General features: G+C 41.3%; 1 protein-coding gene and 1 long non-coding RNA gene across 2 annotated transcripts; one reads left to right on the forward strand and one right to left on the reverse strand.

Annotated features, from left to right (window-relative positions):
* The first annotated feature begins 666 nt into the window (after positions 1 to 666).
* acsl2 (acyl-CoA synthetase long chain family member 2) lies at positions 667 to 14,496 on the forward strand. Its single transcript, XM_063896671.1, has 20 exons — positions 667 to 785; positions 5,699 to 5,934; positions 6,030 to 6,144; positions 7,318 to 7,382; positions 7,468 to 7,569; positions 8,474 to 8,573; positions 10,052 to 10,230; positions 10,354 to 10,386; positions 10,575 to 10,626; positions 10,772 to 10,845; positions 11,117 to 11,194; positions 11,276 to 11,410; positions 11,503 to 11,637; positions 12,252 to 12,420; positions 12,757 to 12,845; positions 12,919 to 13,035; positions 13,112 to 13,255; positions 13,347 to 13,448; positions 13,529 to 13,600; positions 13,699 to 14,496. The coding sequence occupies exons 2-20, from the start codon at positions 5,701 to 5,703 to the stop codon at positions 13,837 to 13,839; spliced, it is 2,136 nt and encodes a 711-aa protein (XP_063752741.1). The 5' UTR covers positions 667 to 785; positions 5,699 to 5,700; the 3' UTR covers positions 13,840 to 14,496.
* LOC134873211 (uncharacterized) lies at positions 5,654 to 8,557 on the reverse strand. The gene is made up of 3 exons (XR_010166932.1): positions 8,374 to 8,557; positions 6,219 to 6,281; positions 5,654 to 6,131 (listed from the first exon to the last, which is right to left on the reverse strand). It is a non-coding gene; the product is annotated as an uncharacterized LOC134873211 (long non-coding RNA).
* Positions 14,497 to 14,556: the final 60 nt, after the last annotated feature.

Raw genomic sequence — 14,556 nt, forward strand, 5'->3', positions numbered from 1 at the left:
AATAAATTAGCCTAATTAAATCTTTACGTGATAGTGATATACTGTCATCCGTAGATTAGACATAATAGGTTTTAATGTATGCGTTGTTATAAAGAGGGTATTTAAAGCATGGCATGTAGTTTAAGGGTACAGTATTTAATTACATCTACCAGTGCAATATTTAATTTTACTGTCTGTTCTTGTATGTATCATATTCTATTTACATTACACTTCTTGCACTATATTTATTTACTTTCACTGTTTTGATTGGTTTTATTTGTTGCATTGTTAGAGGAGCCTGGGACTAAGGTTTTCATTGCCACATCTACACTGTAGCTACTGTGCATATCACAATAAAGCCTTTGAATTGAATTGAGTTGCATTTCCTTTAATTGGGTCCTTCATTTACAGGTACAATTGGTTGATCTTTAGCTAAAATGATCGTTTCTCTAAGTAATTGGCACATCCTTTTAAAATGAATGCTAAAAGTGAAAAATAGAAAGACATATTTCGCATATTTTTTAAATCACATGTTCTTCTATACCCATTATCAATAATGAAGAAATATGACTTGTCAGGGGACCTAGTTATATTAGACTAATGATATGCCTGGATGAACCTTTTTACCCCTATTTTATTATAAAACACACTGCTTCAATCAGTTGAGCTTTTACTTTGAAGGTTTGGACCGGAAACAGCGACACGTTGTCTCTACCTTGCCATGTGAGCAGTTTTCGGTGCATCAGAAGTTGAAGTAGTAGCACAATCAAAGGAACAATTGGAGGCCTGCATTCAGTGTTACCGAGGTACGTTTCATTTGGTCTGTCGTTGTGTATTAGTTTATTTTTAGTTGTTTCAGCTCGATTTAGAAACTTAACTAAACTGAGAAGTCTCAGGTTCCGATCTAAAAACAAGGAATGTTTGTCTGCAGCACGCTGAGAGTCCAGACTACGGAGCTGAGAGTCTGGAGTGCTCGCAGCTCTGTGCAGATCAACATGTTAGCAGACTGTTGCATGAAGTTTAAAGGAAATGTGCCTTTTAAATGAAAGAAATTCACCCACATTTGTTAATACTGTTGCATTGAAATCACAATATATCAGGTATACAGCAAATAGCACCAGGTATTTTTAACGATGATGCATCCTCTTTTACACTTTAGTTGCAATGTGCTCAAATGAAGATTTCACTTTTGAAGATATGGTGCCTTTTCCCTTTCTGCAATATTTGTATTATTGCAGTACTTTATGGTGCAGTGTGCTTCTTTAAAATTCAATAACACACTTGTTGCGGGACTAACTGTCACCTTATGAGCAAAGTGCTGTCTTGTCCCAGATCCAAGCTAAGAGATGACTATAGTTTGGAAGAATTGTAAGGCCTGAATTGTTTTCTAACACCCTTGGTCTGAGAGTTTTACAATCTTTACTGAATACTTTAGTCCCTCAATTTGCTTTAGGAAAACCTTTTTGTTTGATTATGATTCCTGATTATTGTGTCTTTCTGCCCCTGCACTTCTACATATTCTGCAGCATGCAACATGCTTGCAGTTGTTCACATGATCAGATGCCAGCTTCCTGTCATCCTCTCTTCAGTTTGCCAGTTATAGTTTATACAGTATGGCAGCTGAAGTTAGTGTGTCTGTGGTGATGCAGGGCTGGGTGATCTGTACAAACACACTCACTGTTCCATAAGTGACTTTGGGTTGTGGAGCCAGCCAGGAGGCTAAATGTGGAAGATGACCCCTCCAAAGTGGTGTCTTGATCTCTGCTGCTCAGTTACATGAAACTCCAGTCTGTAGGGGAAAACATGCACAAATGTTGCTTTGTGTGAGAGAATCCTAATTGGTTTCAAATGAATCTGAGACCATGGGAGCCCCATCAGCATCTTTTGGAAAGTGAAGGTGTTCTCTACGTGCAGGATGCATGCTCTCTTCTCCCCCTCGACTAGAAAACCTTCATTGTGAAAGTGTGTGTGTCTGTGTTCTTCATGCTTCATTTCAGCCGGAAAACACCGGTGCGTTTCATTCTTTCTCTTTTGCTGTTCTCCCCCAGCCTCACGTGTCCCCTGCTCTCCTCCTCTCCTCCCCTCCATCGGACCATTTACTTCACATGGCACATGGAAAGTGTACAGAGTTCATTGCTCTGGTGTGGAAGCAAAATGCTGTCCCCTCTTTCTCTCCCATAACCCCCCTTTTATGTCACCTCCTGTAGTTTTCTGGGTCAGGGGGAAGCATTCCCCAGCATCACCCTCATCACTGCAGAAGCTCTGTGTGCCACTGTGCAGTCTCACTCTGCATATAATACAGGGGCTTTTATTCATAAAAAGGGACTTCGATCCAACTCTGCTTGAATACTGTTCCTCCTCATTTGACAGGAAAGCACATGTCATTATTGAAAGAGCATCATCAATGTCAGTTATTTGTTAGGAAGATAAACTTACACTGGAGCCTTGTTTAATGCACACAGGCATCAATATAATTTAAAGCTCATACAGAGTCTTGTTCCACACTTTTATAAGAGTAAAAAAATGTGTTGAATTCTCTCGTAGCTGCAATTTTTTAATGTAGGATTCCAATGTTGATTTTGCCCAGACACATTGCTGACAACTGTTATTCTACATGTTTTTACATATTGATTATTTCCATGTCTACCTTGAACTTCTACTCTACTGCATTTCAGAGGTAAATATCCTAACTTCTACACCACTACATTTACTTTAACACTCACAGTTACTATAAAACACATTATATGCTGATATGGTATATTGGAGTACTTCTTCACAGGATTTGTAGTATCTACATTTTGTCCACATTAGCTGATTATACGTCTGTGTTAATATTATTTTCATTAAGGCCATTGTGCAGAATGAGTGCTTTCACTTTTTGTACTTTAACTATATTTGTTTGCTAATACTTTTGTACTTTTACACAAGTTACATACTTCTTACTTGTAGTGGAGTATTTTAAGACTATAGTATTTGTACTTTTATTCAAGTAAAGGATTTGAGAACTTCTCCCAACACTGTTCTCAACTTATGAGAAAGCTTTGCAATAGATAAACCCTTTAAAATTGCCCCTACAGCTACTCTACACCAAGTTTCAAATTCTACACCCAAACCCTGAATATAGCTTTCAAACTATTAATACTTTTTAAATTAAATTGTAAACCCTTCGTTAGCAGTTTTGAATCTTTCCTGTTCCCGTTCCCTCCTTTATGTGGGAATCATTAGGATATAAGCCATGGGATTGTTATTGTGGCATAGAAACTATGTTTGACAGTTTAAGTCATTGAAGTTATATTTATTATTGATTGCGTGCCAGAACTTTCTCCAAACCAGTTTTGGTTTCTCTTTTTGTGCATATCCTATTCTGCACACAGCAACTGCAGCTCTGTCCCTGCCTGCCTGCTGCATGTGCACACACTTGCAGAATGCCTCAGGCTACTTGTTACAGGCCTGGCATCCCTCTGTGAACCTACGTTTTATGTGCACTTTATGGCAGGAAGTCACTTTATTTCGCTTTTAAACACATTTTGTTACGTCCAACCCCCTTTGCCAGAAACATACTTTAGTTTCATGATCATTGTTGAAACAGGAGTCTGCATAATGTCATGTTTGCTTTGCATGTTTGTAAATTCAGGTGTGAACCGCCAACACTTTCAGGTTGTTCTCCTGAAAGTGCCGGCAGGCAGGGATTGGCCCGGGCTGAGAAGGTGCATTTGTAGTTTATTTTCACATTTGTGCGCCGTTTCTTTTGTCTCATGTCTTCCAGGGAGTAAAAGCTGGCAGCACAATGCTCCCTGTCTGGGCCGCGACAATAGCCCGTTTGAATGGGAGTGAGGGAGGAGAGGGATGGTGACAGAAAGGGGCTACAGGAAGCCCTCCTCACAGCGGACTGTCATTTGTTTTGGATGTGTCACATTTCATAAAGCCCTTTTTGTTTTTCATTTATCTCGCAAGTGAAAGGACTCCAGGGGCTCACCAGCTGCTAGGTCGCTCCAGCAGGTGTAAATTGGCAACTAAACTGTTATAATCCAGAGAAATGGATGCTCCAAGTAGATTATGAATCCTTTTGGGACGAGTGTGGCATCACTTCGCCCCGTGAAGGCAAGGAAAGCAGCGCAGGAGCAGCCTGGCTGAAGAAAAGTGGGGGTGGGGGGGTGACTCTTTATTCCCTCCCCGTTTGGGCACTGGGGGAGAAAGTGGGTGAGAGGTTGAGGGGTGTTCAGGGATGGGGGTGGATGTGGGAAAGCAGAGATTTATGAGGTTGAGTTTGTTAGAGGGGGGAAATGAGCAGTTTAAGTACCGCTTCTGTTTTGGGGAACTCTGTTGGAGTTTGTTTTGAGGCAAGGCATCAGTCTAAAGTTTCCCACCCTTTAATTCAGTTTTGATGTGAACAATGAAGTTTCTGGCACGGCATCAGGGTGAGAGTGACCAGCTGAGTCCTCCCCCTCACCCCATCTCACCACCAGCCCCTCGCTACTGTACGCACCCCAACTCTCTCCATCGCCTCCCTGGTGAATGAAAAATGAAAGAGTGGCACAACATGACTGAGAGTAACCTCGGCGCCTGTTTCTGTTTAGGCCAATCAACATTACTTCCTGATGTCCCCCCCCCCACCTCCTGACACCCTCTTTACAGCTCGGGAGCTTTTCTTCTCCTCGTCTCTCAGAGCGGTTGCCAAGCCTGTGGCCCAGTGTGGCTCAGCCTGTTAACCACTCTGCTCTCACAGTTTAAAAGGCTTCAGAGGAATGCTGTTTTCATCTTAGGTTTTGTTTTAGTCGATGTGTAAGCTAGGTAGTGTATGACTCCACTGACTTTACATATCTAAGTGTGTGCTACAGGTCTTTGGGAGTCCTGCTGTGTTTGTGGAAGAAAAAAGTGGTACAGAATATTTTGTGGTTCCAGAGGGAGCTGCATAAAATATAAAACTCTGACCCAATTTTAGTCGAGAACTTAACACTATATCTAACCGCCCTGTTGTTGAGTTGCATTGTGGGGATTGTATGAACAAGGTTTTGACAAGACTTAAGAACGTATGGAATAAAAAGCTGATGGTTTTCTCAGATTGTTTTTTTTTTAGATGGGTCAGTTTATTGATATTGATACATTTGTAGTTGATGATGAAATTAAATATCTCATTATTTTATTTCCCATAATCCCTTTTTTCCAAATACATTGGACTGCTGCTTCTTGGTAATAGAGGAATGCACTGGTAAATGTATTTCTTCTACTGATAAAACTAGTGCTGAAATAATGAATACTGTTTATGAGAAAATAATTCTCTGTCCTAGATTTAAGTATCTATCAACATCAGTAATGCTAACACTGTTTAAAGAAGAAAGTGCATCCCGACAAAATCGCTCAAAGAAAAACGATGATTTTACAACAAATAAGTCATTTTTGAGAAACACAAAGTACATTATGCTAATCAGAAATCCTTTACCCGTCCCACAGGGGGAGATTTACAGTTACAGTAAAGGGCAGCAAGACAAAAGACATAAATGAGGTGATTAGAGTAACATATTACAGGTGTAGAGCTGTATGTCTAAAAGTGACTTAAAGGAACAATATGGGTACTTCTGTCTGAGTTTCTACTATTTGCATCCTTCTGCAGGGGATGCTGCGTTTCTCAAAATGCAACACAATGAGATTTAAGGGTGTAAACGCACCGTATAATTCTCTCGTATTTCACCGTGTCCTTCTCTCTGTCCTCCTCTCTCAGCTATGCATTTCCAGGAGTGGTTACGGTCACTTCGCTCCAGCGCTGGTCTCAAAGGGTCTGATTCTGAGGATTTCTGGAGTCTCCTGCCGTCCTTCCCCCTGTCCTCCCTGTCTCTGTCCCAATCCTCTCTGCTGGGTTTAGGAGCTCTCGCCTCTATCACAGCGTACTGGCTGGTGACCCGTCCTCGACCCATGCGTCCTCCCTGTGACCTGCAGGCCCAGTCTGTGGCTATCAATGTGAGTGGACCATGGTTATATTTAGACATGTGTGAAATGCATTCGTCATGATGTTAGGAGTGTTTTTAGGTGTTTACTGTGTGTGTTTGTTGCAGGGAGATCCCAGCTGCAGGCGGTCTGCTCTTCTAAAAGATGACACACTGCTGGAATTTTACTACGATGACACCAGGACAGCCTTCGACATGTTCCAGAGAGGCCTGAGGATTGCAGGTTGGCTCATTCACAACACATGAACTTACCCTTCATACTGTAGTGTCATTATTTAAAGAAAGGGGATTACTCACCTGAAAACATTCATGCTGTTCTTTGAAAACCTCTGAAGTCCTCTCAGGGGAGGCCATGCTTATCTTCAGTAAAGGGATAACAGTTTTCTGTCAGTGGAGACAAGCTTTTATGTGCTTTTTAGTTGATCAAATGGACAACTAAAAGCAATTTGTTGATATATCATCAAAGTAAAACTCGTATGGGAATCATACATATCTTTTGAACCTTGGGGAAAACTGGGTTACTTTTCAGTTGTTCCATTTGAGTATACAAATAAATACAAACACAGAGAACTTACAGTATTAAATGTGTGCGAATATGTATACATATACAACATATATATATACACCAGTGTAATAATAACAGTGCTAAAAATGGGGTTTAAGATGAAGTGTTAGAATGCTGGAACTCATTCTCCAAACACATCCGTGAAATCAAAACTCACCTTTTCAAAACTGCTTTTAACCTGTAGTTTAATGTTGTGTTTACATATTTTAAGTGGGTTGTTTTAATTATGTTTTGATGAATTTGACCTCTGTTAAGTGTCTCTGAGTTTTTAGAAAAGCGCTCTGTAAATAAAACGGATTAATATTATTATTATTATTATGATGAATAAGATCGATAAGAATATAACTTTAAATGTACAATGTGCTAACAATATTAATGCCAGAGTATTGCAGAGTGGAATCCTTTCTACATAAGTCAATATTGCACAACGTAGATTTAGTAATTATGGGGCTCCAGTTATACATCACAATTTAACTCCACTGGAACATAATAAATGATAGTATATAAGTGTTGTCCACTTGAGTCATTTAAAATGGTAAATAAACTGCATTTATATAGCCCATTATGAGTCCCTGCAACTCCACAAAGCACTCAACATATACAAGCCAGCATTCAATCTCTCACACACGCTCACACTGTTGGCCGACGGGTGCAACTCGGGGTCAGAAATCTTGCCCAAGGACACATGCAGTGGCTGGGAATCAAACCACTGGCCTTGGTAGACCACAGAAAAACAACACACTACACCTTTAACCGTTTCACAGATGCTACACTTCAGATGTCGCATGTGTTTGAACTGATGTGACACAACTCTCTCTCTCTGTCATGCAGGAGATGGCCCGTGTCTTGGCTTCAGAAAGCCGGGGCAGCCCTACGAGTGGATCTCCTACTCTGAGGTGGGATAGGTTCTTAGTATTTCCAGCTCTTCTGTGTGACACGTGTCTCTTTGCTGCTTGTTGACGAGCGTCTCCTCCCCTTCAGGTGGCGGAGCGGGCGCAGGTGCTGGGCTCCGGGTTGCTGGCCAAAGGCTGCCAGCCGAACCCCGAGCAATTTGTAGGGATATTTGCACAGAACCGACCGGAGGTATGAGCAGACGCACCGCTGTTTCTGTATTGTGTCTGATCTCTCACTGGCTGGTTTCCTGTGAGCTTTAGAATTGATTGGATAACTTTTTATGTCACGGAGGATTCCTTCCCTTAATCAAGATTGTTGATCTTCAACACAGGCCGATAATTCAAGTGTGCAGTGGTGGAAACAGTACTCAGATCCTCAGAAATGTAAACGCAAAAGCATTATTGGCAAAGTGTACTAAGTATGTTATATGTAAGTGTGTATTCATTATGCAGAATATCTTATTTCCCAGTATAATATTATCATACTACAGTATTACTGTTTGTTTATTGCTAACAAATACATTTAAGAGCATTTTAATCTCGTTTAAAGTGTTGAGCCAATTTTAAGTCATTTCTCACTTTGGGAGAACTTCATATATTCTCATACAGAGATCCAAGTTTTGCTCCTACTCTAAACTCGTACTAAGTTCACACTTCTTCTACTCATCTTTTAAAGATAAGCTGTGATTTGTTTTTTTCCAGCGCTGTAAGTTGTGTTTGGCTTTCTTCATATTGAGAGCAGAGCTGCTGCTGAATGTGGGTCTCCGGGGCAGCTAATATTGGAACACGTCTGCTCCCAAACTCATTTTCTAATATATCCGTCAGGCAGGGCCATTTGTTTCTCTCTGGTGTGGACTGAAAGTGAAAAATAATTTTCTGCTCCATCAGAGCCTGTAACCTCTCATCAGACCCATCTACACGCTGAGTGCTGCTCTTACCACCGCTGTAATTGTGTTTGTTTTGTTAATAAGAAACGTTTTATGATCTACATTACCTCACACAAATCCCCAGATGTTTAGATCTCTAACTCAGCAGGGCGTGAAGGTTGGAGGTGAGTCTAACGGTGCTGCTTTGTCTCCCTCTGCTGGTGGAAGTGGATCATCTCAGAGCTGGCCTGCTACACCTACTCCATGGCGGTGGTTCCTCTGTACGACACGCTGGGGCTGGAGGCCATGGTCCACATTCTCAACCTGGGTGAGGAGAAAGCGTGTGTGTCAAAAAAAAACCACAAACACCGTTAATGAGATATGTAAAGATATACAGCAAAATATGGACATTGCCAGCCGCTCGTATCACATCGATCTGGATTAAATGATGCAGGAAACACTGAGCTGTCACACAGAATATAGATATAACTGCGAGTCTGTAAATGATTCAGTTAAATAAGAAACTAGGCGATAATTTCATCTCCTTTTAGAAATAGCCGTGGAAGAAGTCTTTAAAACCTCACTTAAGAAAGAGTATTTGTCAAAGTAGTGAATTATAAAACAGTTGATTACAAGTAAAAGTCCTGCCATTGTAAAAAAAAAAAAGTTATGGTGAATGGACTGTATTTATTCAGACCTTTCCCAGTCTTTATGAACCCTTCAAATGTTTTACGCATTCAAGTCAGGATTCAACACACACACATTCATACAGAGGTTTAAGGGAAACTAACAGTGACACACCCATTTGCTCACTTCTAGAAAGTACAAGTAGTTTAAGCAGAAGTTCGATCTAGTAAACATGCTATTTTTTTACATTTCTCTAATCCTTATTTGTTAAAGCAGTCATTTCATGTTCAACTTTTTAAAACAGCTGGGTATCTGGAGTGTTTTCCAACTGTTAAATTAAACAACCCAATCATCATTTATTGGTGCTGCTTCATTCAGGAAACAAAGGACTGAACAAGTCACACAGATTTGGTTTCCTTTCCTATGTCACATCAGCCTCATCAGAACATACCGACCTCCATCTGAGTCATCTCCACCCACGGCTTTTGCATTTTATTCTCACAGACACGTCAGAGCAGACTGCTTTGCTTTTCGGCAGGGGGATTTAAAGAAGAGTTAAAAGAGGGGGACATATAGTATATTCAGACAGAGAATATAAAAGCACGGAGAACATTTAGATATGTAAACAACAATAATACAACAATGAAGTTGAGAATAATAATATCAGATCCGAACGTTGTTGTGAACATATTAAAAACTAACATCTCATTGACAGTGATTTATTGTAAGGTGTTAAAGGTGCGTGGGGTTCATGAATTATTTCAGCTTTTTATGTATTTTTAGTGTAAAGTTTTCTTCTGCAAATTAAGTCTAGCTGTCAGATAGTCAAGTTAAAAATGTCCGATTTATTTTTCAAAATGTTAACTTTTTCCTATAAAATCTGCCTTTTTTTCTTCTTAATTTCGACTTAAAAAAAATAAAAATGTATACTTTTTGTTTCCAATATTTTTTTTCATTTTCTTTTCAAACTTCAGATTTTTTTCTCCAAATTTCAACTTTTTTTCATTTTCCACTATATCTTCAAAATCATCAATTTTATCCTCAAATATCTGACTTTTTAAAAAAAGAAATGTCCGAAATTGAACTTCTTTTATATCTGGTGCTTGTACTTCTTCTGCTGTGAAACTTAGGATGTATGAATAAAGTCGACCTCCTGCGTGTCTTGGGTTGCGTTTCTAGCGGAGATCTCTCTGGTGATCTGCGACCGCGAAGAGAAGGCAGCAGCCTTGTTGGAGAACAAGGAGAAAGGCGTGACTCCGAAGCTCTCCTGCCTGGTTCTCTTCAACGATTTCAGCGACGCGTTTGTGGAGAGGGCGAAGATCTGCGAGGTGGAGGTTTTGAAACTGGAGCAGCTCATGGTGAGGAGGGGGAAGTACTAAATCCCTATAATACAGACTCATTTAACTAAATCCCCTTTAATTAAATCATCAATGATGATATGTAAATGGATATGAATAACTCCCTCTCTGTCCACATCTTAGGACCTGGGAAGGCAGAACCTCAAAGACCCTGTGGTGAGTTCATGGTCTCTCAGCTGCTACATCAAACTGGTTCCAGTAAATAGCCGAAACCCCCTCTAAATGCCAGGATGACAGCTTTACCGTTGCTCCTGTCCCATAAGATATAATTAACACTCACTTGTAAACAGGACTTAAACTGTGGAGGAAGCCTGTTCTCATATTGTCATATTTTATTGCTGCAGCCGCCCCAGCCTCAGGATCTGGCCGTGGTTTGCTTCACCAGTGGAACCACAGGTACCGTCTGATTTCATACGCGTAATTATCCTTCTCATTAGAAAAAACGTCCTTCAGTGCCCACTAACAACCTCTCTTTATGGCACCGCTGCAGTTTCCTTTTGCTGCGCAGGGCACTGCAATAATGTCTTGTTTATTTATCCAGGGAAGCCAAAGGGAGCCATGATCACCCACGGCAACATCGCCTCCAACACTTCCTCTGTCATTAAGATCCTGGAGGTCTGTCTACACTTCCACCTCCTTGTCTAATTGAGAACAGCCTCACATCACTTCCCATCTGCTTGTGTCTCTGTATCTCCAAACTGTCCCTCTCCCCGCTGTGTCTAATGGTATGATTAATTGGCTGTTTGATTGCCCCTGTCGCTGCCAGGTACTTTAACTAATTGCCCCGGTATAAAGAGTGTGCTATCTAACATGATTGCTTGTGAGGCTGTCGGAAGCTAATCTCTCCCCTGTGCTTTGCTCACTTTATTTCTCGTTTTTCTCTCAGGGTTCGTTTGTGATCCGACAGGAGGATGTGTCGATTTCTTACCTGCCTCTTGCCCACATGTTTGAGCGGATGATTCAGGTAGTTCCTTGTCTTATCAGGTTGTTTTTTCATAGTGGGTGTTTGTGTGTAAACCCTAAATTAAGCCTATTTCTGTCACAGGTCTCTATGTTCTGCCACGGGGCCCGAGTAGGATTCTACCAAGGAGACATCTCTCTTCTAATGGACGACATTAAAACTCTCAAACCTACCTTCTTCCCCGTGGTGCCTCGTTTACTCAATCGCATCTATGACAAGGTCAGAGAGGAGTCATCTAGCAATGAGAAGGCTAACATCATTCTTCCCAATGATTTAAACCTCATTTCTGATTTTTCTACATTACCTTAAAGATCCTGGGTTCTGTGACTTCTCCGCTGCGCCGGGCTTTGCTTCACTACGCGGTCAGGAGGAAGCAGGCGGAGCTCAGCAGCGGGGTTGTGCGTAACAACAGTCTTTGGGACAGACTGGTGTTCAACAGGATTCAGGTCAGTTGCTGGGAACTCAAATATGATACCAGCTGAATCACAATTCCCTTGCTGCAGGGCTCCAGTAAAGCACTAGATGAAATCAACCCTCGAACAGAAAACGATGATATTTTTTTATGCAGATGTTCTTTTTGGACCGTTTTGCAACCTAGTTTTTAGTTTTAAAGGAGACTTAACATGAAAAAGTCACTCTTTCGAAACATCTGGAGGGTATACCATATGAACCCCAGACAGCCCAGTCATTTTTGGGGGGCTACCTCAATCAAAAAACATAGGAAACCAAAATAAACCACTACAGACTTGGTTTTTAGTCATTAATAACATGTTTTCTGTAATCCAAGGATCTGCAGTTGTAAATGTAGACTAGCAGCTCAGAAAATAGTCAACAAATGGTATCCAAACTTTACAAGAGAAGCAGAACTCTTCCAGCAATCAATGCCAAGATCCCCCAGACTCTTGTGGATTATATTGGAGAAGCATGCACTCTGCGAGATCTTTGGCTCAGTATGATCGATGCAGAAAGGAAAATATGTTGTAGTTTTAAAATGCTGTAAAAATGGATTTCAACCTGCACCCACAAAATGATCGCAAGTGCTTTATTCCTTGTGTTTCAGGCCAATTTAGGAGGCAATCTGCGGTTCGCCCTGACGGCCTCTGCACCCATCAGCCCCACCGTGCTGTCCTTCCTCAGAGCCACTATGGGTTGCCTCATCTTCGAGGGTTACGGACAGACTGAGTGCACCGCAGGCTGCACTTTCTCCATGCCCGGAGACTGGAGCGCAGGTAAAACACTAACTGTCTCTCCAGAAATCAGAAAGCCTTTATCCGTCCCACAGCGGGGGAAATATATCTAGTTGCATCAAAGGGCACAGTGCAGATTAAAGGGGAAATAAGAGGTAAATTAGGAGGTGTGTACGGATGATAAAACCAAATAAGCACACCTGTATAGTAAGTATGCTTTTAAATAAGTAGCAACATTATGAAGTATTTCAAAGGGAAGTGACTGAAGTACATCAGTGATATTACAGTCTGCATCAGTGCCAATTCTCCTCAACATGTCTTGTGTTTTTGTGGCTGTGGTGGTGAACCCTCTCTGCATCGTGTGTGTGTGTGTGTCAGGTCATGTCGGTGCCCCCTTACCCTGTGCTAAGGTGAAGCTGGTGGACATCCCGGACATGAACTACTTTGCTAAGAACGGAGATGGAGAGGTGAGATAAAATGCTATAAAACCAAACAAATTACAACAGTGTCTGGTTCCTGCTGACTGTTCCGTCCTGTTAGATCTGCATTAGTGGCCCCAGTGTGTTCAGAGGTTACCTGAAGGACCCAGAGAGGACGGCTGAAGCGCTGGACAGCGATGGCTGGCTGCACAGCGGGGACGTGGGACAGTGGCTTCCAGTAAGTGACACACAAAGATGACTGGTACCACCATTTAGTTATCTGCAAGTGAGCTAAATCTGTATGTATCTGCCAGAACGGGACGCTACGCATTATCGACCGGAAGAAGCACATCTTCAAGTTGTCTCAGGGCGAGTACATCGCTCCGGAGAAGATAGAAAACGTCTACATGCGGTGTGTCCCGGTGCTACAGGTGTTCATTCACGGAGATAGTTTACAGGTAAGTGGTTTTAACAACATTTAACATGGAGGTTTAAAACATCTGCAGTTATACAAGTTTCATTTTTAATTTGTGTTGTATTGTGTTCCAGTCTTACCTCATAGGCATAGCTGTTCCTGACCCTGAGGTGTTTGTCAACTGGGCAAAAGAGCGAGGGTTTGTGGGATCCTATGAAGAGCTGTGCCAGAATCCGGTAAGTCATCTTCCAAAACAAAACCATTTTAATATTATTGTATAAATGACAGAAAATGAACTTCTATTGTTTTCCAACAGGATTTAAAGAGTGCAGTATTAGAGGACATGAAGGCAGTGGGGAAGGAAGCAGGCCTGAAGTCCTTCGAACAAGTAAGGCCTTGGTTTTGGTTTAACATTTGCGAGCTTCTAACCTCCAAGTTCTGACTTTATTTGTTGGGATTTTATTTCTCACCTTCCTCTTCTTCCAGGTGAAGGATCTCTACTTGCATCCAGAGATGTTCAGCATCGCCAACGGCCTCCTCACCCCGACACTGAAAAGCAGACGCGTCGACATCCGGAAATACTTTCAGGAACAAATAACAAACATGTACAGCAAGACCGCTATCTGAAGGATGGCACACACACACCACACACACACACACACACACACGGAGTCCAAGAAGGGAAATCATATGGGACAGGGAACTTGGAGAAGGAAATGTAAATCCTATATGTCCAGCAGTGCCTTATTTTAAAATATACAACTGTATATATTTTGGAATATTGGTATTTTGCAGAAGTTTGATCTTTCGTCCACCTCTTGCACATATGTATAGATTATTAACTTCACATGGAAAGTAACACACAGTGGGACCAAACCATTTATTCTCAGCCTGTCATGTACACTAATTCAGAGTTCTAGACTTTTACAGATAAATTATTGTGGAGTTGTAGTGGTACGTCGCAGAAATAATTAAGAAGCATCCTGCAGAGACGTTGAGCTAGACATTTATTTACACTTTCCTGTTGTAGTCCCATGCAAGGACTTCTTAAAGGGACACTTTGGGTACTGGTAACTCACAAAACGTGCATTAACTGGTTGTGTATTTTTGTATAGGTGTGAGGGTTGAATTCACCTACAGTTAAACCACTAAAAAGGGTTTTAACCAGCAGTTATTTGTAAAAACAAAACACCCTGAACTGTACATTCTGCTTTTTTGCTGACAGGACACTACTGACTAATTCCAGTAAAGGTAAACTGAAAATAAATAAAGTTAAGAAACGGACTCTTTTGTGTTACTATATCAAACAAAAAACCCCTGCAGTGGATATGGAACATGAAAGTA

The sequence above is a fragment of the Eleginops maclovinus genome, chromosome 12 (genome assembly GCF_036324505.1).
Source record: "Eleginops maclovinus isolate JMC-PN-2008 ecotype Puerto Natales chromosome 12, JC_Emac_rtc_rv5, whole genome shotgun sequence".
In the NCBI taxonomy this organism is placed as follows: Eukaryota; Metazoa; Chordata; class Actinopteri; order Perciformes; family Eleginopidae; genus Eleginops; species Eleginops maclovinus.

Coding starts and splice junctions, on each gene's coding strand:
- acsl2 (XM_063896671.1), top strand. CDS start 5,701: ATGCATTTCCAGGAGTGGTTACGGTCACTTCGCTCCAGCGCTGGTCTC. Junction 5,935..6,029: donor CCCAGTCTGTGGCTATCAAT/GTGAGTGGACCA, acceptor TGTTTGTTGCAG/GGAGATCCCAGCTGCAGGCG. Junction 13,601..13,698: donor GCCTGAAGTCCTTCGAACAA/GTAAGGCCTTGG, acceptor CTCTTCTTCCAG/GTGAAGGATCTCTACTTGCA.